At 34.2% G+C, this 22313-nt stretch overlaps 2 protein-coding genes across 2 annotated transcripts; both read right to left on the reverse strand.

Annotated features, from left to right (window-relative positions):
* Window positions 1–1414: 1414 nt before the first annotated feature.
* LOC113690335 (EP1-like glycoprotein 2) lies at window positions 1415–3125 on the reverse strand. The gene has a single exon (XM_027208186.2). It carries the CDS (start codon window positions 3123–3125, stop codon window positions 1656–1658), a length of 1470 nt encoding a protein of 489 aa, XP_027063987.2. The 3' UTR covers window positions 1415–1655.
* Window positions 3126–11931: 8806 nt separating this feature from the next.
* On the reverse strand, window positions 11932–15100 carry LOC113690756 (septin and tuftelin-interacting protein 1 homolog 1). The gene is made up of 2 exons (XM_027208781.2): window positions 14918–15100; window positions 11932–14665 (listed from the first exon to the last, which is right to left on the reverse strand). The coding sequence occupies exon 2, from the start codon at window positions 14639–14641 to the stop codon at window positions 12098–12100; it is 2544 nt and encodes an 847-aa protein (XP_027064582.1). The 5' UTR covers window positions 14642–14665; window positions 14918–15100; the 3' UTR covers window positions 11932–12097.
* Between the last annotated feature and the right edge of the window lie 7213 nt (window positions 15101–22313).

Consider the following 22313-nt stretch of genomic DNA (forward strand, 5'->3'; position numbering starts at 1 on the left):
AAATAGGCTCTGTTCTTTTTCATATGATTAGTGCTCTTATTGACTCGTATATGAAATTTGGTTTAAAGATCATATACTAGCGCTCAAACCACAACCTCAAAGGCATTAAAATCCAGGCAAATTTGAGCTAAAGATACATAATTTTGATTAAGAAAACAGTGTAAAGAAAATTAAAATGACTGAAGAAAGACAGTGGGAATTGATAATAATCCAAATTGTTAACAAATTCGTAGTGTTTGCGTCACCAGTAAATTCATCAGCATCAAAAGCACAATGTCAAAGAGATCAGAGTGAGTAGGGTGAGGCCTTTTTTTTTTTTTGAATATGCTACAAGCTTTGAAAGTTTGACAAATACCTTTAATAGGCGGCCACATGCGTTTATAAAAACAATTTCGATAAGTCCGGAAGGGAAGTTATTTTTCACAAGATGAACAAAAATCTTTTACACAGTAAAATATTTTCATTAACTTTTGTGCAACCAAATAAGGGAAATTAGGAAAATATTTTCCTGAAAAAGATTTCACTTGAAACAAATGGACCCGAAATGATACTCATATACAATATTTGTTTAAGACCTGTCTGAATGAATCAATGGGTATGAAAAGCCGAATCTGAGGGTTTCATCATTAGCTATTTTGCTAGTTATTCAACTTGATTATCCCTTTGTCCTAATTTTTTTTATGAAACAAAATCAAAACAGAAGCAAAAAAAATTAGTAAATAAATTAAAGGGACACGTATCTCTCTCACCACCTTCTGTTCCCCTTCCCTCTGTCCCCTCAAAATCGCCTCAAAGCTATGTACCTAGTTCGTATCTATATCGCTTTAAATGGATTTGTGGCCACACAAGTTTCATTTCATTCCATTTCAGAATAAAATAATCTTTTTTAACTTTTGTTGTAGTACCATATTTTAATGCAATCGGATCATATCTAATCTTTAATTATATTATCTTTCCAGCTAAAGGATAAACTTGCGAGAAATAGAATTTGTGAGAGGACTCGTCGTTTAATTAAATTTGGCAAGACCAACTTGTGCAGTGATATTTGGGAGGATGATCCAAGAAAGAGAATATATTATTAAAGATATTCCTATGAAAGATACGTTAGGAGAGGCAAGTGTTACCTTTACACAAAATGAAGTCCCAGATTTTAAAAAATTGCTCAGCAAAAACGAACTAAAATATTCATAAACATGCAAAGATAATGTAAGTTTGCAGAAAATTATTATAGGAAAAGATGCTTTTTTGTCAGCTTTAATTGAGGAAAATAAGAATATCATAAGTAGGAAGAGCTACAATGCTCGATTCTATTATACAAGCATTGTTGATCTAGAAAATGTTGGATAAGACATAAAAGAAGGCATGGGTGCATTCCGGCTCAATCTATCAAAAGGGCCCTCACAGAACAAGGAAAGAAAAAGCAAAATACCAATCTGGGCAGCTTGGATTTATTGCAAACAGGATACAAGTCTTACGATCAAACCAGAAGAGCCATAATCAATACAATATTGCAGAAGCTCAACACGAAGCTTCTTTATTCGGTGCATAAAACTCTCAAATCATACTTGATGCTATGCTCACAATTACCCAAACCAAGTTTTAACTTTTAATAGTTTTATTTTTTTTTTCTCTCAAGTTAAAGGATTTCCACAAAATCAATATTTGACATACGCACTGGTGGTGTTGACATCTTTGGCGAGAGTCAAAAGCAGTGGCATAAGCAAGCACTTCGAAGTGTCTTGCTTGTAGACAAATCCCTTGCAATTGCAATCATTGGTGCACTTGTCTCTGCATGCTCCAAATTCCATTTCCACTTCTTGACTATCAGAAGACCACTGGTGGTTCAAGAAGGATTGCACCCCATCAAGCTTGAAATATTTTGCCTTTGGTTTCTTCCCACACGAGCCCAACTTTGGTGGTTGACAATTTTCTGTCCATGCCAAGAGCCCTTTTGGTGTAGGACATGCCACACACATCCCATTTTGGCACAATCCAAAATTACCACATTTTGTCGGCAAAGCACATGCTGTTGCAAGATCACTTGGAAAGAAAGTATAGGTCTGCATCCATCTATCAAATCTGACTTTGTCATAGTAAGTATAAGCCTTGACATTGCCGTCAGTTTCAAGCCTCAGAAAAGAGTACGTTGCATTGTAATTTAGTTTACTGAGTTGTTGAATCCCGTCAACCTGTGGTTTTGGTGCTGGCGATTCGAATATTTCAAAGATAAGGTTCCAAGCTATTGGAGTAGGCTCCCACGTCGAAGGTTGGGTGTTAAACCTTACAGTACTTCCAAAATTCCCCGGCCAACCATTGTAGCGAACTTGTTGGCCAGCGTTGTTTAGATACAAGAGGAGGCCATCATCTCCAAGCACTAAGCTGTACTTTCGATCGGAGCCATCAACATCAGAAGTTCGACTGACAAGCTTGTTTACGCCACTCTCGCGAAGGGACTGCCCAACTAGTAACGAATCAACTGGATAATCAAAGCTTTGCCAAATGAACTTTCCCTTTGTATCATACAGCACAAGGTTGCCATTCTGGAGTAATTTGATGCCCGTGACACCCTTGTTAGCCGTGTTGGTTTGCCACACTAGGCCGCCGTCAGAGTCGGCTAGGACCAAGTTTCCATCCCGGCCGAAAGAAAGGGTGGCGTTTTCTTTCACGGGGTGGTTGCGGTTGGCATCCCAAACCCACCGCATTAGGCCCTCGTCATCTGGGATGCCAACACGAATGCCTAGTACGAAAGAAGTTGGGGTGGTGTTGTAGAAACACAGTCTGAAGGGGAATGTGTAGAAATCATAGACATCATTGGTTATGATGCGATAAGTTGCCCCATATTCAGCTGTGGGTACGAAATTTTGGAATTCTCCCAGTGGACCTGTGTTGACAATTTTGAAGGTATTGTTAGCTGGCACTTGAGCTCTGGTGCCAATGGCCAAGAAACAGAGGAGGAGAATGCTAAGACAGGGTGAAAATGGAAAGGTACAACGAGCCATTGGAATTCTTTTTGTGTAATAAGGAATAAATTGGAAATGGAATGAGAGATACCGACAGGGTTGTAACCGTTTGGTATTTATAGATTTCTTTAAGCTCTGCTTTTCACAAGAAGTTTTTTGATGCATTGAATGGTCGACTAAGAGTTGGTTCTTTCTCTATTTATTTTGTTGTATTCAATTATTGAAACCTGAAAATTGAATTTCAAAGTCAAAGTTGGTAACCTGCATGCATAGGAGAATGTGCATCCAGTAACATGGTACTGCATATACCCTACGTTCTATGCCCCATCAGTTTTTGGCAGTGTACAACTCAGGAAATACCGGTAGTAAGAAACAATCTCAAACTCCGAAGTGTAATCGCAGCAAGTTCTAACTAATACACGTAGGTTACTGGAAAATCAGGGCGAAGACAAATTTAAACTTTAGATAGGTTTGTAGTTCGTTGAATTTAATGTTTATGTAAGGATGTTAGATATATTTGGCTCTGCATAATTTTCTCACTCGTAAGATTTATGTTTACTTTGCTTCATATTTGAGATCGGATTCCAAACTATCTGTCATTTCCTAAAAGTATATAGGGTTAATTCAAGAAAATCCCCTCGAACTTCTTTCTTTTCTCACTTTGTCCCCTTGAAGGTTGATCAATTGAACCAATATACCTCCTATTCTTTCACAATATTCTCAATCATCTGTAAATTTTATCGGATAACCCATTTTGTGTTTGATTGAATTATGTGCACTCACGTGTCTAAGTGAATTAACCAATACATATTCAAAAAAAAAAAAAAAAAGTCTCTACTATTTTGTATGCCAAAAATATTCCTCGACCAAATAGAAACACATGCAAATACTAGGTGATTTAGAGCTGTCATCTTCCCCAAGTAAACTTCCTAAATATTTGTAATGACAAATTTAAAGACCTTAAAAACCCTAAAAATCCAATTACCTGAAACAAGAGTGGCCAAAGGTCTATATATGGTACATAATAGGCGGCATTGGTTCTGAATGATTTTAGTTACAAGTAGTTGCAATGGATCTTCTGTGCCACTCTATGTTACACTCTATATCTCACTTTTTATTATATTACTGGGTACGTTTGGATTGGTGTTTTTGAGCCTGTTTTTGAAAAACTGTTTTTCACATTCCAAATGCTACAGTAAATGTGTATTTCAAAAACAACTTCAAAAACACCAATCCAAACAATATATCAAAAACAACTCCAAATATATTTCAATTATGCATATTTAATTTGTATATTTTAATAAGTATATTTCAATCTGTATATTTTAATTATGTATTTTATATGTATATTTCAATTATATTTTAATATATTTTAATTATATATTTTAATATGTATATTTCAATTATGTATTTTAATATGTATATTCAATTATGTATATTATATATATATTATATTAATATAAATATATTTATTTCAATTATGTATAATATTATATATATTATGTCAATTGAAATAAATATTATATATTCATATAAATACATTTATTTATATATAAATTTATAAATATATTTATGCAATTTTGTTTTATAATATATATTAATATGTATATTTCAATTATGTATATTATATATAAATTATATTAATATTAATGTATATTATATATATTATACATTTCTAATATTATATATTTACATATACATATCATAAATATTTTATTTTATTTAAAATATATTTTTATATATTTATAATATATTTACATAAATATTATATGTTATATAAATTATATATAATATAATATATAATTTATTATACATTTATATAAATGCACATTTATACATAATATATAAATATTTATGTATATTTATAATATACATTTATATTATATATTATATATAATATAATACATTTATAATAAATTTATACATTTATATTAATATACATAATATTAATTTTACATTTATACATAATATTAATACATGCATACATTTATATTAATTATATTAATACATTTCAACATAATATTAAAACATATTTATAATATATTAATTTATACATTTATATAATATTCATTTATAATTTATACATTTTTAATAACATACACTTATACATTTATATTATGTTATATTATATATAATATAACACATTTATACATTTATATTAATATACATAATATTAATTTTACATTTATACATAATATTAATGCATATATACATTTATATTAATTATATAAATACATTTTTACATAATATTAATATATATTTATAATATATTAATTTATACATTTATAATAATATACACTTATAATTTATAATATATTTATAATATTAATTTATAATTTATACATTTATAATAATATACACTTATACATTTATAAATATATTTATATTATGTATTATATAGAATATAATACATTTATATATTTTTATATGAATATATGAATATATTTATTTATAAATGTATTATAAATGCATAAATGCATATTTATATAAAAAATATCATTTATAATTTATACATTTATATAATATTCATTTATAATTTATAATTTATAATAATATACATTTATACATTTGTAAATATAAATGTATTATAAATGCATAAATGTATATTTATATAAAAATATAAAAATTATAATATTCTAAAAATACTCAAAAATATGTTTCAAAAATACCTCTAAAAATAATCCAAAAAAATCTACAGTAAAAGTTTTTCATATAGTTTTTGAAAAACAACCCCAAATCCAAACGGACTTGTTTTTCAGATTCGAAATGCTACAGTGGTGTTTTTGAAAAACAACCCCAAAAACAGCTAATCCAAACGGAGCCACTGTTTTTCCTTCAAAAACATCATATTTGTAGTTCTTTTTTGTTTCCTTGAAATTCAATAACTATTAATTGAGTACAAAATATATACAACAATCTCAAAAAAGTAATATATAATACAAATTAAAAATATAGTAGAAGATTCATAAAAAAATCTCATTTTTTATGCATTTTGAATTTTGAGTTTATTAAATTTTGTGTGTTACTCAATTAATGATTATTGAATTTTAAAGATAAAAAAAGAATTAAAATATAATGTCTATAAAGAAGAAATAGTAATATTATAAAAAATGAGAGAGAGTATGTGACACAAAAAGTGGGACAAAAGATGCGTTGCGCAAGTAGTTAGATTTCTAGGTTTTTTAAATTTGTCAATAGAGAAATTTAAGAAGTTTGCCTAAGGAACATGACATCTCCATATCGTCTACTTTTTGCGTGCGTTTCTATTCGACCAAGAGGTATTTTATGCATGCAAAATGGCATAAACGGCATAAACTTCTTTGAAATAATTCGGTCAATTGACATGATCATTGAGCTGCACATGATTCAATCAGTTGCATTTGATTGGGAATACTATGATAGAATAAAGGATGCATTAATTCAATTGAACTTTTAAGGGGGGCGAGGAGAGAAAAGAAGTAAGTTCAAGAGGATTTATTGGAATTAACCCAAGTATGTTAAACTGAAAGTCCAGTTTTACAAGTTTGAAGTTCCAGAGAGCAGCCAATCTAACCACTAAACTTGGCGCAGTGGCCATCAGGAAGGGTTTTAAGTTTTTCCTTAAACTATAGGTACGGGTTTAAATCTCGCCTGTAGTAAAAAAAATTCAAGTGTTGTGTCAAGCATTCCCTTGATCTAGTAAGATCTGTGTACCTGTTAATTCCAAATACAGTTTTTTTAAACTCCTCCTTTCCTCTAGTTTAAAATATATAGATTATACAATAGATATCATCATCTTCTAAAAAAAAGAGCAGCCAATCACACCATGTGCTGTCATCCTCTTTGGTTCGGGATCCACCTCGTCTTGAGTGAGCGAGGCCCCCTCAGCTTGCAGACAAATCTTTCCTCTTCTGCCTTGATGTGAAAACGCGTCTACTTTCTTTGCACTTTTGGGCTGTAGAATAATTAGGAACATTTCTAGCAATCGTGATGAAGTAGATAAAGTTTAACAACTAGATAAGATCACGGTTTTAGACCAATTATCCTAGCAGGTTGATAGTTATGAGTCTTATGACGGGGAGGCTCCTTGGTTGAGAGTTTACACCCTTCCCCTCTTTACAACAACAACAATAAATCTTCCACTTCCCCGTGGTAAAGAGACTGTTAAGCTTATTTCTCCAGCTTCTAATTTAAGCAATTAACAACACAATAATTAAAACTTCAGATTGATTAGGTTTTCATGTCCTTTCTAAAATTTTTAAATGCACTTGAGTTGAGTATCTTCCTTACAGAATGAAAAAAAATCGTAGCTTTAGTGGCCTAAGTGGAATCGGGCTGAACGGTTGTTAGGAAAATTATTCGATCTGATTTTGTATATTTTCACAATATGTAACTTGCATTGCATACGGTGTAATTCACTTTTAATAACGTGTAATTATAAAACAAAATTTTATAAGCTCCATATATAATGCAAAAAATTATGTATAAAATGCAATCTAAACCTTACTCTTTTTTTGACCAAATTTTGACCATGAATCTTTAGAAATGATTGCTTTCCTGCAACTGTCGTTGCCCCTCGGACCACAGGTACCTAGCAATTTTGTACATTTTACACACGATATAACTTTATTTGTACACGACGTAACTTTGTTTGCACAACGTATAACTTTGAAACAAATTTTTGTGAACTCCACACACGACGTTAAAAACGAGGTACAAGAAGTGATCTGGACCATATAATTTTTTTGAACCAAATCTTGACCGTGAACAACTCAGATGGATCGCTCCTGCCCCTCATCCTTGCCCCTCCTCCAGCCTAAGTGCCTTACAGTACATGCAATGCAGCAGCCCACCCCCTAAGACCGTCGTCTATGCTTGAATTGACTGCCCCGATGGCTTTAGGACGGGCTCCCAGAATAGATTCGTTTACTTGCACAAAAAGTAGTGTACAAAACGAAGATAACATATCCATTCATGACAATTGACATATACCCTGCGTCAGAAATGATATCAAGGGCCTAAGCATTAAATTTTTGGGCAAATTGGAAGTGATAAAGGATAAAGATTTATTGTCTGCAGTCCACATCATCAAGCATAGATGAAGTACGCCATAACAGAATATACTTTATCTTACTATGATAAAAGTGTTACACGGATCTAACCAGTTCACTTAATGCAGATGGTGAGGGAGGATCTCCCTGTCTGTCACTATAAGTAGGCTTGGAGTTCGATTCCAAAGAGTCCACAAATCGACTGGGATTTGACTACCTCCCGTTCCCTTGCAAGTGATTCCATGGTTGTTAAAATCGCGATCCGGATCGTAGGATCGATCCTACGATCCGAAAAGGTAAAATTGATCCGGATCGCATTCAGAATCGCAAATTTCTTGAATCTATATAGGATCGAGGTAGGATCGCATAGAATCCTACGATCCTACTTCGATCCTACAAATTTTTGCTAATTTGTGGAATACAAGGTTCATTTTGCAAGTAAAAATGAACATTTGGGGTAGGCTTGTAAGTTCACACTCAATTGCAGGCCTTAGTTGCAATGTTTTAACAAATTTTGCCTCAAAGTCAAAAGATTCCGTCAAAAAGCTTCGGCCCTTCTTCATCTTCTCCTCAAGTAGAGCTTTGACGTTTCTCTTCTCCTCTCCGCTGCCCAAATCAAATCCCTAATTTTAACCATCAAACCACCTCAAGCTTCGGCTACAGCTCTTACCAAGAACCCACAAGACAAATCGCTGCGGCTTCTACCAGGAACCCACAAGCTACAGCCAACAGCTATTGCAGAAAAGGTTCATTTTCTGCATTGGGTGAAAAGCTGAGCAGCAAAATCATCATCTTCCTCTCTCATACTCATACTACTTTGTAAGCGTTTAAACATGAGTGCAATAGTGACTAATTAATGGCGTGTGAAATTAGGATGGAAATGTACAAATTTTACCTTTTCTCAAGCTTTTTTCGTTTACATTGTAGGAAATTATATGATACCAGGAATTCTATTCTGTTGGATGGTGCTCCTATTTTTTTTTCTCAATAATTGAAATTTGTATTTGGCAACTTTAATTAGTGAAACCACAGGAAGTTTTAAATACTTGAATTAAATGATGAAATGAAATCTAATGCCAGAACTTTTTCTGCCCGTTTAATATTTGAGCTTTATATATATATATATATATATATATATATATATATATATATATATATATATATATATTATTAAGTTTTTGTAATGAATGTTCAATATTTGATCGTTAACACATTCAATTCACACCTATTATATATATGCACTTCTAACACGCATAACCTTTTTTTATATTCATATATATACCTTTTTTGATTAATTTTACTTTTCAAAAAATTTCATTCTTCAACTTCGTACCTATTTTTCATTAATTCGAAATTGTAAACATATTATTGATCTTTTGTGATTGGCAATTGGCAATCAAAACATTCTTGAAATGCTGTGGGCTGTAACTTCTTCATCTTTTTATTACTTGTCAGATAGTAAGTAAAAAATGCTATATATTGATGAGTAACTTATTTATTTGATATCTTTTAGAATGTACAAAATGGTATATGAATTTCAATTTCATTAATTTAGTAAATTTAAGAGCTTTTGGTGGGATCTTACGATCCTATGATCCGATCCTACGATTCGATTCTGTGAAACTAAAATCGATCCTACGTGGAATCCCGATTTTACAAATCTTGAGTGATTCTTGAATTTATAAAAAAAAAAAAAAAAAAAAAACCAATGGTAATCCACGTGAGTTTATTCAACAAACATATCTGCGAGTTCTTTAAATTTCTAGAGTTAAGAAGTTAGAACCAAAATAATTTCAGGGCATCCGGTAATAAGCAACCCACTCATATTTTGTGTGGATAAGTAGGTTGTCCCACATCTATCATCCTGGATTGCTCAAATGCATGAACTAATATCCAAGAGAGTTCAAGACGCCAAGTTGTGGATATATGGGCACGCATTTCAGACTCCAAATTCTCATCCATAACATGGCTCCCATAGAAGAAGACAGGAGATATTAACACTGATCATGGCTCTCGCAAGTCTAGTTGCTCATAATATAGCATCTGAACGTATAATTTTGTACTCCATAATCAAGACACGAGCAGAACTTAACAAGGTATCCATTCACAGGTAGCATGTAAACATTTATTTTCTCAAAGAGTAAATAAAAGAGCAAACAAACAAATAAGAATAAAGTAAAAATGACTTAATCCGCATTGAAATTAAGAGAAAATGTTAAGAAAAAGCACAAGCAAAAAGGATTACGGGCTTGCATTTTGCTCAACAAGGTAGGGCTCTAGCATGGCACAAGGTTCTTAGAATGCAACGATGCAAGTTTTACCCACACAGAACTTGACCAGATTTCAATCCCACTGTAGCATGCAATATCATCCCCGGTCCCCATTCCACCAACAATATGTATAACTACCATATACAATGAAAGACAGAAAACTTAAAAGACCAATATGAATGATTTACATGGCAACAAAGAAACGACACCGAAGGTCAATTTCAAGCAAAGCAAGACAGCGCTAGGATTCAGAATCAAAAGGCAGCACCAGACCATGCATCTTAATTTATTGTACATATATAAAGCAATTAGAAGAAATAACCAGAAAAGCTAATCTGGTTACCTCCTCCATCAGTTGGCTCTTCGAAAAAAACTTCACTGAATCTGCAGCACTCTGTCTGGGCTTTCAACCATACGCAAAGAAATAAATGGGACAAAAAAAAATGTACAGATATAGACCTAAATGAGAAACTTCGTGTTCTAGGCAAGTAACAATATAGAATGACGTTCGTCATCTAGCAATCAAAGTACAAATCAGCGGCATGAGAAGACACAAAGCTCATTGATAATTTCAGTGTTATGAACTTATGATATCTCTATTAGACAACTATGACTCATTTATTTTCTGCAGCAAATTTATATAGTTTAGGGAGGCAATGAGTACAAATGGATTGACCCTGTAGAGTCCTTTCTAGACCGAAGTTAATGATTCTAGACATAACCAACTCACACGTTACTTCTTTTTATCCAAATTTAACCATCACTCAAGCTCAAATATTAAAAGAACCCAGAATCCCATCCATAATCAATGAGAAACAATAATCCACCTTCAAATTGCAATAAAAAATAAAGTATCTGAAACTTGGCACTTCCTAGAATCCACTGGACGTAATAAAGCAGAAAAATTTTTGAAAAAAGTCAACACTGAAAGAAGATTAATTATCTAAGTACCTGTTACTCCCTTGTCTAAGGCAGTGACATCAGGGTGCGTCTTCTGATCTTTGCAACATGAGTAATTGATAGAGAGTAGCCATGCTGTAAGTGACAACCATTGACCCAAAAACATTGATCCTTCCTGATCTACTACAAGCAACTTCTGCCTCTTAAAAATTACCCTGGCTCAATGAAAATCAGGACAGACTTCAGTCTCAGATTCTTTCAGCAGCCCAAACCTCCTCAACATTTTACTCAAATTTTTCTCTGATGGAAGGCGATCTCATGTTGAAAAGGTGAATATAATTTCGGCTGGTGATGCTTTAAGCTTTTCCATGTCAACATCCTCTGACTGTTCATCTGATGATATTTCATAATTTCCAGTAGAATATCTCTTTCTAGGGTGCAACCTCCAGCCAGATTTATGGAGAGAGAGAGAGAGAGAGAGAGAGAGAGAGAGAGCACTAATCATAGAAGAATCATGACTAGACAACTCGATGAGATATTCTGCATCCAGTATAATTAGCTTGTCTAGTCACACCTTCACTGAGATGAAATCAAAAGATGCAGAGAATTTAATTGATTACAATTTGTATATTATAAAGAGCAGCTATTTAAAGCAATATCCTGCTGAAAACACAAAATATACAGATAGATGTTATGGTAATTCCAGCAACTGATCCTAGAAGCTAAAAGGCAGAATGGCAGCAAAAGAAATTAAATAAGACAATCAAGAACTACAAAATGATCTTGAAACTTTGCAATTGGCCAATTCAACTTTGTTCAGAAATTTAATAAAGTGATACAGTCATACCAACCTATTCACACAACAGCAAACAAAAATCCACTGGTTCCCTGCCTAAACCACAACAAAATTATCCTACAATAGGAATACTATTGCTGCTTAGCGCCGCTTTAAACCAGAACGGCTGTGCAACTCCAAGAGCTGCTCCAAAGATGCCAAAGACCACCCATCATCTATCTGAGCAAAGACTTTCTGATTGAGGGAGTCAATGATAATGTTAATGTTACCAAAACCATATATTTGGTGACCATCTTGCATTCTTCCTGGTTTTGGCTTGAAGAGCAAACCATTCTGCTGTGCATGCACTTCAATAACTTCTTTCAAACTCAACTCAAGTCCAATACTTCCTTGCAGCTGAGAAGCTCTTTCTTGAGCCTGAGCAGCAGCTTTCTCAAACTGCCTTTGCTCACGCACCCTAAGATAGGATATATTCTCTCTCAAACCAGGTTGAACCACTTCCATGCCTTCAGCAGCTTTGTTCATCATGTCAAGGCCAACACTCAGTCTATGACGAACGTGCTCATTAGCTAAAAGTTCAGGTGGGAATAGATCCTTCCAGCCTAAGTACCAGTTTGTCACTTCCTCAAAATTTGGACTGGAACATAACCAGTGATACAAAACTTCTTGCCACTTGTTGAAAAAAATATCCATTATGTGAATCATGTGATGGATGGGGATAGTCGCTGCCCAGGTCCGAACCCAATAGAACTGATCAAGATTCTGGTTTGCAGGGTTTATTTGGAACTCATGCATGACAGTCAACAATTTGGGAATTATATGGCGAACCATCAGTTTTTCCCAACTGGCTGAATCAAACACTGTCTTCCAAGGTGAAAGAATGTAGTATGCTGACATATCACTGGGATGCCAAGCATGCAAAACACTTTCCAATCTATCACGAATTGTGTGGTAGCAGGCCTCTAACCTGTGTCCCAATAAAGGAAGCCATGGATGAACCCAAGAATGGATAGGAATGGTTTCTCGACGTGGATCCCAAGAGTCCACAGCAGCTGATAATTTTGGCATGACAATTTCGTCCAGAATTTTCTGAACAACAAGAGTTGGCAGCAATTTTTCCCAAGAATCCAGAAATCGAAGCATTGGCTCGGGATCTCTTGCCTGCCAAGTATTGGTGCCAGATATTCTAACAGCAGGAAACACAACTTCCATAATCAGTTGTGTGTAAGGAGATGAACTGTTAGCGAAATTTAAAGAGTCTTCTTGCAAAAGGGACTTCCATTGGGATACCATTTCTCTCCCATGTGTTGGATTCTGAAGAGGGTCCCAACCCTGAAATACTCTGATAAACAAGGGCTGGGCATATGAACATGCAATGCATGATAAATTGCAAAGTTTATATTCTTCTCCGTGTCGTTTCTGCATGTCCACAAACAACTTAGCCAAAGAATCTAGGGTCAGTGTTCCCGAAGAGCTCTGCTCCCCTATCTGCTCCAATATGTTAAGTATATCTCCCATGTTATCAAGCTCCTGCTTCTCCTTAGATGCTTGGTTTTGGAGTTTCTCCCTCTCTTTCTGCAAACTTACAACTGTCTCCCGCTCGTTTCTTAAGTCTCGATCTATCTTCTGTATATCTAATTCAGCTAAATCCACAATCAGTTTAATATTGTGCTGAAGCTCAGGCATTGGTATGTCATTCTCTCTTGCTTTCTCTTCAGCATTTAGATTTTCCAAGTTGGTCAAGACACGAACCTGAGGCCCCCTCATGTCGAAAACTTTCTGCACAACTTCAAGGCTCTGCTCTTGCTTCTTCGCCAACAACTCCTCAGCTGTAACATAAACCTTCTTCTTAATCCGTGCTTGCTTGGACCAGAGCTTCTCTTTCAACTGAACCACACCAGGCTGAACAGAAGAAGTCACAACCTTCTCTTCTAGTTCCTTCAGCACTGGCAGATTAGTCTCTTTGTAGTCATTAAAACCCATCCCCATATTCTTTGGTCGCAATTTAGCCTGAATTGGAGACACAATACCTTGCTCATTTTTACCCAACCCCCCTCCTTTGTAACCCATCTTCTCCAACAATCTCAACCCAATACCCTTCGTGTGCTTCTCAAAGGAACCCACATCGCCTGGCTCGAGTTCCTTCCTCCCCGGTCGAGAAGACTTCTTAGCTAACATCGATTTCTCCTTTTCCCTCTCGCGTCTCAATTGAGCTCCTTCTTTGATCTTTTTCCCAAAAGCACTTGGTAAAAAGTCGTCATCATCATTTTTACTACCATCCTCCATCAACATAGTTGTTTCCTTTGATGAAGAAGAACTCGCACCAAAACCAAGCCCAGCTGGGACTCGATCAGCTTCCCCCTCATCATCTAGCTTCTCCTCCTCTAAATTTCGATCAATTTCCTGATTGGGCATAACAGTACCAGTAGACACAAAATTGACAGGCTTACTAAAGTCAGGTTTCGAGGAAAGCCCCTTATCCTTCCTCCTTTTCCTCGAAGACCCTAAACCCCCATAATCATCAGAATCACTATCCCCAGAAGCAAAAACACCATACAAGACATCATCTTTCGTCTGCGTGTGCTTTTCTCTACGTTTTCTATAATAAAACTCTCCACCAATCCATTGCCCATCCTCGAAATCATTCTCCATGCCAAACTTCTCCATTTCTTGATATTCATCCATTTTTTCTTTTTATTTTTCCTTCAGCTAGCAAATAAATAAACGAAAACCTAGAATTAAAATCAAACCCAAACACAAATTTTTTTAAAAAAAAAAAACCTGAAACAAGTTGGACTGGGGACTGGGGGAAAAGGCAAAAGGCCCAGAATTAAAGATAAACGATAAACAAACGTCAGTAGAAAAATCCCAAATTCAGCTCTTGAAAACTCATAAATCTGCGCAATTTAAGAACATAATCAAGTAAAACAACAAATAACCAGGATATATCAATTGTATTACCTCAACAAATTGCCTTCTTAATCTCGAGAGGTCTTTGCGACCGGCGGAAAGCTTTGCAGCGCTGAGCCAGAGAAGCGGGAATTTGTAATTCGTGAATTTTAAGGTTTTTGCTGGTCAATCCGAATACCATCCGCACAGAAAGAAGCCAATAAGCTCAATAAATGCTCAACAAAATTGTCTTACGAAGACAGTAAATGGGCTTTGTACTGCCCTTTGCAGCTTCAATTAGGCTTGCTTCAATTAGGCTTCTTAGAGCCAATCTGGATGATATGCGATGATTGCTTATTAGACCAAACATAAGGTACCAAAAGCCCAATAACGAAAATGTTTGTGTGTCTGTCGATTAAGAGGCTAGTTAGACCGGGCTCATTTGGACTAGGCAGTCCAGCCCGCTAAGGAGGACTCCGTCTCTTTAAGAAATCACATTACGGCACAAGTAATAATTTTCTAGTACTTAGTATACAATCAAAACCTAACCCTCAAGCTTATTGCACTTTGACAATCTCCATTGTCATGCTTCAATCACTCATTAGCTAGGTTTTTCTTTCGCTTTGCATCAATTCCCTGGGATCTAATTGGATGCAAATTATAGGGAAATCCCACATTTTTTAAGTCAGTCTGACAAAACCATCTATTTTTTATATTTTGTTTGTCTCAGAGTTGACTGAAAATATTTTCTTTTTTTTTTTAACTTGAGGTAGATATCAGCTCGCTTGTTTTCCTTGTTTTTCTTCTCCAAATTTAGAAATCCAGGTCAATGCTACTACGAATAAGACCTCAATAAGAGGTTTGTTTGGACAGTGAAATTATTTCAAATAATATTTCGCTTGCATTATAAACACATTTTTCAGTCCACCTTTTTATATTCACAATCACTTTTTTGTTTCACATATATCGCATCATAGAAAGCGCTACAGTAATTATTCCAAATAATATTTCAAATAATACTATATCCAAACAAACCTTCATCTTGAAGAAATAAAGAAAAAAAGAAAGAAAGTTGATAGTATCATCGTGGGTCATCAAAGCAACAATCGGTAATTTATTGGTGCCGACAACCATGGGCCGACCCAAGCGTGTCAGGTTTCCTAGTTTGCCGCGGATCCGACACTTTAGCTAGTTTTATATATTTCTCCTGAATATCCTTGAATCAAGAGAAAACTTTGACCATAGGAAGATTGTGATTGGGTAAAACAATTCTATGTTTTTTTTTTTTTTTTGGGAAAGAATTCTATGTTTTGTTCACCACAAGAAAAAAGAAAGAAGAATCAAAGAGTGTGTATTTTTCATGCTTTCATACCATGCCTATCAACTGTCTTCCCCGGAGGGGCCCAAAAAAAAAGGAGTAAAAAAGTGTGTAATTTCATGCTTCATACTTGCCCATGCCCAGAAAAACAGAAGACAAAGGATCTGTTTCATGCCTATCAACTGTCTTGGCCGGAGGTTAAAAAACAAATGTGTTTGGATAATAAATTATTTGAGATAATTTGGTGAAAAAATACTATAGCACTTTTTTGATATGATGTATGTAAAATAAAAAAAAATGATTGAAAAATATATTGATGATACAAGCAAGTCAGTGTGTGTAAATAAGGTGAAAATAATGTGTAATTTAAACACAAAAAAAAAAAAGCGTCTTGTGTTCATGCCATAATTGAGAGCACAGTCTAGCTTTCATATGAACATGTGCATTAGCTTGATAAGAGCACGTTCGGACTGGACTTTTTTTTTTTTTTTTTTGAAAAATGTGGGCAGGTTTTACAAGAAAATAGCATTAAAAAGCAACTTTTTTGAGTTGCGATGAATATAAAGTTCTTTTTTTTATCTTGCGCAAAAAAAAAAGATTGAAAAATTTATAAGAAAAATATTTTCAAAAAGTCAAACAAAAAAAAGTCTCACAAAGCTAGCAATTCAAAGACACTCAGCCGACAGCTTGAAAGAGAGAGCTAGTGATGGGATTCCCTCCACGCAACACGCAACACAATCTCACATTCCTCTCACTCTTTTACGACGGTTTATTACTTTCAACTCTGGTTTAGTACTCTTGGTCAAATAAGCTATAAAGACTTTGAATTTAAGAAGGGGAAAAAAAAATAGACTACTGAGTTTGTTTAAAGGGAGAGAAAAAATGTGCCAAGAAGGGATGCAAAAAAAAAAAAAAAAAAAAAAAGGTGTTTCGAATTGATAAGTCTGGTCAAAACTCAAATATCAGTTGCACGACTGATCATGATGTAAAAGAGCAAAATGCAGTCAATAACTGCGAGAGCTTATCATCTTCCCTCTTCTCCACGCCATGTGGTAAATTGACAAGGCTGGAATTCGTACACGCCACCCACCGTAGAAGTTTCCGATGTGTCGCCGTCTATCATTTTCTCCACTGCTGCCCTGCCCCACCGAGAAAAAGTCAATTCCAAACAAAGGAAACATCAAATGTACCTAGTCACATTTCTTTTCTTTGTCCCAATAATTTGGTTAATTTATTAATTCATTTCTCCCCATTATTGTCTTATTTTAGTACTTCTTATAAGTTATAATATACTACTACTTGCTATGGCAATTTATTTATTATTTATTATTTATTGGTCAAACTGAAGTGCATTAATAATGGAATAAAAATGTTGATTTATTGTTGGGTGCCAAAATAAGGAATTCATCATGGTTTTTGCTGGCTCGTTTTGGACCATGAGCTCTCTCCTCAGGTCAATTTTTGCATGCTAAATATCCAATAGACAGGTTCGAATATGCTCAAACACCGCCATACATACGGCAATCTTAGACTTGAAGCTTGAAAATTATTCGACTTGTAAAATACGATCTTTCTTTATTTTATAGTCATCATCATCGTTGTCTTCTTTTTCTTTTTTTTTTTTCAAGTAAAAGATCATGGATGCAATATTTTCAATATATTATTCCTTCCACCTTTCTATCCATCCAACCAAATCCTCTCTCTCGGATACTTTTATAGTCAAGCAACACTTTTGGAATATGATTTTTCCTACAACACTTTTTAGAGTTGAAAATTTGCACCTTTAGAATAACTACATGGAACGTTGGAAGTCAACTTCCATGTTAGGGTTGATTCCAAGTCTCTAGCTTGAATTTTTAGTGTTCCTGTTTTTCTTCTTCTTCTTCTTTTTTTTAAAAAAAATGACAGATCATAAACGTAAAATTTTTTACTCATCGTCCCTCCTATCTTATCATCCATTCAATCGATCCTCTCCTTCTTTACTACTTCCTCCCTTTTTTTATAATTGACGTTTAAGAAATCTGCTCTAGGGTACTTTTATCTGTCGTTTTATTTTCCCCATACAGTATTAATTATTTTTTCACAATTTTATCCTTTTATCTCTCTTTTCTAATATAGGGTTCTTAATTACTACTCTAGTTTGGTGGGAGTTAGTTTGCATTGCTTTTGGCATAGTAAAACAGCATCATTTAGTACTTTAGTGAGAGAAAATATGGGTGAATTGGACAATTAATGAGGGTACAAAAGGAAAGTAGTATACAGATTTAAGCAACGAAAAACTTTTCTTAATTGATGTGCAAAACCTTAAACGTCAGTTATAAAAAAAGGGAGGGAGTATATATATAATCAAGCAAGACTTTTAGAATATGATTTTTCCTACAACATTTTTTTAGGGTTGTAAAATTGCAGTTTTAGAATAACCTCAGGGAACGTTGGAAGTCAACTTCCATGTTGGGGATTCCAAGTCTTTTGGCTTGAATTAGTGTTCATATATTTTGTCATATGTCATAACCCACACGTAGTTAGAAATAATTTCATAACCGGCGGTCAGAACAATTCACTCTACTTATCAACCACCCTAACTCCTAGTTCAACATGTTGTTAAAAAATTGTTAATTAAAAATATCATAGACTCGTTTAGTCAATAAAATGAAGCAACGAGACCTTTAATTATTGAAAATATAAATTAAATAAAAAGCTTTAGCCGGCATTTTTTTATCCTTATTTTTGACATGGGGGAAAGAGTTAAAAGTTCGCGTTGAAACTTGAACCTTTCGTTAGATAAGCGCATAAGCACGTAAAACTGAATTGCTGTATTGGGTTCGGGGATCGAAGAGTCAAGAATGCCCAAAATCAAGGTGGTCCAAATCTAGAAATCTGATGATGGAAGTTTAAGGGTGACTGCAAAGGTGTGGTGTTTTCACCTTACTAGGCCAGCAAGGAAAATAATACTCCGGTCGAAACAAAAGGTTGACAGAATATTGATAAAAAAAAAAATAAATGTGTTTATTTAATGAACAGGCACCCGTTAAGATATACTTCAGGTATATAATTATGTAATATAATAATAAATATTAACGTGTACATGTATATATATGTATGATATATTGGATATAATTTAAACGTATTAATGGGTGTCCAGAAAACTCAAAATAAATCACTAATATGGGTTTACGTGACTAACAAAATTATTGCATGACATGATCCAATCCTACATGTTGAATTTATGTGTGATATGAGTATATGACATGACTAAAATTGGCACTCGCATGTCTTCCTTTCCTTCTCGAACTTTTGCGCAAAATTTCAACAGAACCTATACTAGGAATAGGATGTGATTTTCAAAATCAAAGCTAATCTAAGAGCATCCACAATGCTATTACACCTTGTGGAGTGTAATCCACATGCCACGTCAGCATTTCACTTTCTCCTCTTTTATTACACTTTCACTCATAATGGATTACACTCCATAAGGTGTAATAGCATGGATCCACAATTAAATCAAATATTTATTTTAATAATGCATAACTCATATCTCATAAATAAATAAAGTAATTTTTAAAAATAATTTTGTTATTTTTAAAAAATAAAGTACTAACTTTAATTAAATTTTTTACATTAAATTTAATGGGATATGTTTTAAAAAAAGTGTTGTGTGTTTATATGGAAGGCTAAAATCTAACCGTTGGAAAGCTAAAATGTGTTGTGTGCTGGCAAATTTACCGTTGAAGCAAAAATTGGATGTACCTATTGGTGGCTAGAATTATTTTACATTTAATCATGGGTCTCACCTTTTAATGGATTACATGCATCGGAGCCGTGTCATGGAGCGGTGTAATGGCCCTCCATTTCACCCGCGCTGCTATTGCTCTAAGAGGCAACTCGATGGATGGAGTGTGTTAGATTATTTAAGACAATTTTTTTTGAAAAAGATACCGTAACACTTTTTAATATAATATATGTAAAATAAAAAAATATTAAAAATTTATTGATAATGCAAACAAATAAAAACTTTTATATAACAAAAAGCACCATCCAAAGACTCCAAACAACTATTTGAGAAAAACAAATGAACAGATGTGGGCCAAACAACTATTTGAGAAAGACTCCAAACAACTATTTGAGAAAAACAAATGAACAGCTGTGGGCCAAAAGTCTTTTCAGCTAAGCATAGCTTTAAACCATTCCAACGCCAAATTTAATTGCCCAACAAACCATAAACTATAGGTAAAGGAACCCACTGAACGTTATATGAAGTGAAAAAAATAAGCAATCGCTTTTGCAATGACCTTCCCCGGGTGCGAGAAGGAAGCAAAAGCAATTGATTGGGGAGCATATTGTTATAACTGGTGCAGGCAGGTATTCCAGTTTATGCCATAATTTTAGTTATTTTCTTTGTCCAAAAAAAGGACAAAGTGAACGATAAAAGAAACCAATAAGACAAAAAGAAGATCGGTTGGGGTTTAGTTCTTGTGGCACCAGATCATGATGCATACTTGTGTTTCAGATAGATTCTGCTGGAGAATGCAATTGAATAATCAAGGCTCTTAATGAATTGATTGATCCCACTTGGACTAAAGATTTCAGCGATAAATCCTGTCTGCCTGGAGTGGTTACCCAATAAATGATTTGTTGCTTTGAGTGAAGCGTGCGGTCATGAATCAAGATGATGATGGTTGCAGTTGTTTTTCATTGAGGAGCTTTAACTGAGGAAACTCGACTTCTTCGAGCTACTAATCTCATGACAATGACATGTTTCAGGCTGCCAAAAAGATTATTGTAGCGATTTGATATATGTGAGGGAAAATGTGATCACGGAAAATGATAATATTTTCTGACGGAAACAAACAATCCAAACATGGCCTTGATCTGCTTTCTTTTAGAAGAGCTGAAACTGAAAGAGATGGTGGCCAGGTAAGATTCGAAAACTCGTACAACTTGTGCATTTCGTTTGAAGTTTTGGTACTTTTTTTTTTAAAGGATACATTTATTTTTTAAAAATACTTTTAGGGTGTTTTCGTAAGTTGAGGGGCTCAATTTTTGGCAATCTAAAAATATTTTTACTTGTGCCTTCTTTATAATCTACTGTAATCTCAAATGGTGGGACCATTAGCGTCGACCATTAACACTTTTTTCACAAAATTATCTTAGATAATTTACAATTCAAACACAAATAATATTTTTATAATCTAATTTATTTTAATTTAGGCGGAAGGTGAATCTAAAGAAATTATATATACGGGGTTAATAGATATATAAACCTATTAAATCAAAGAAATGTTCTGATGCGTCTTTTTAATTTTTTTCGCCGCGACTAAAATATCTCTTTTGTGGCCACTTTCAGCTCAGTGGTTCTTTGCAATTACATCTCAGTTTGTATATATTAGCAAAGAACTAGTAGATGACACGAAAGGGTATTGATTTATTTATACATATTTATTGATGAGCAGGGAAATGGGGTGCTTGATTGATTTACGTATTTGGTAGGTCATACTATTCGAAAGCTACAGGTCGTAATTGTAGACCTTGAAATGTGTGGACTTTGAACCAATCACGAAACCAGTGGGATCTACCATTCATCAAATTTACAGAGAAAATTGGACAACAATTACGGTTTTCACTCCCACGATTTTCTAGTCTAGAGGATCTCATTCGTGATTGAGGAATGCTGTGACCAAGAAATGAAAGATAACTAACTAGTAGTACAAAATTACTACCACAAAACTCGGAGATATGCTGTAATCAAATCAATTGATGTATTCTCTAACTCAAATTGTTACAACGCCTAAGAGTGAAAATTAAAAGCACAAAACCTTCACATTGGCCATTTCTAGCTGCAAAATTTGAAGCATCTTATTCTCCAGTAGCGGAGATATCATCAATTACTACCAAAAACTAAAGAATACAAAATCTGACCATCTTTGGAGAAAAAATCAAGAATCTTTCTTGGCCGAGGAAGGCATATTCCTTGTTAGGAGTATTGGAACGTTGAACGGCAAACTAGACAGTACAAAAAGCTACCAGATAGAAGAAAAAGAGTGAAGCAAGCAAATAGACAGACGTGTATTTGACTTTGCGGGTCTGATGGAAGTTCTTCTTTTGAGTTCAGGCGGAGAGTGAGCCAATTTGCTTGCTTGCTGGCTTTGGTGG

Source organism: Coffea arabica, chromosome 5c (assembly GCF_036785885.1).
Source record: "Coffea arabica cultivar ET-39 chromosome 5c, Coffea Arabica ET-39 HiFi, whole genome shotgun sequence".
Classification (NCBI taxonomy): domain Eukaryota; kingdom Viridiplantae; phylum Streptophyta; class Magnoliopsida; order Gentianales; family Rubiaceae; genus Coffea; species Coffea arabica.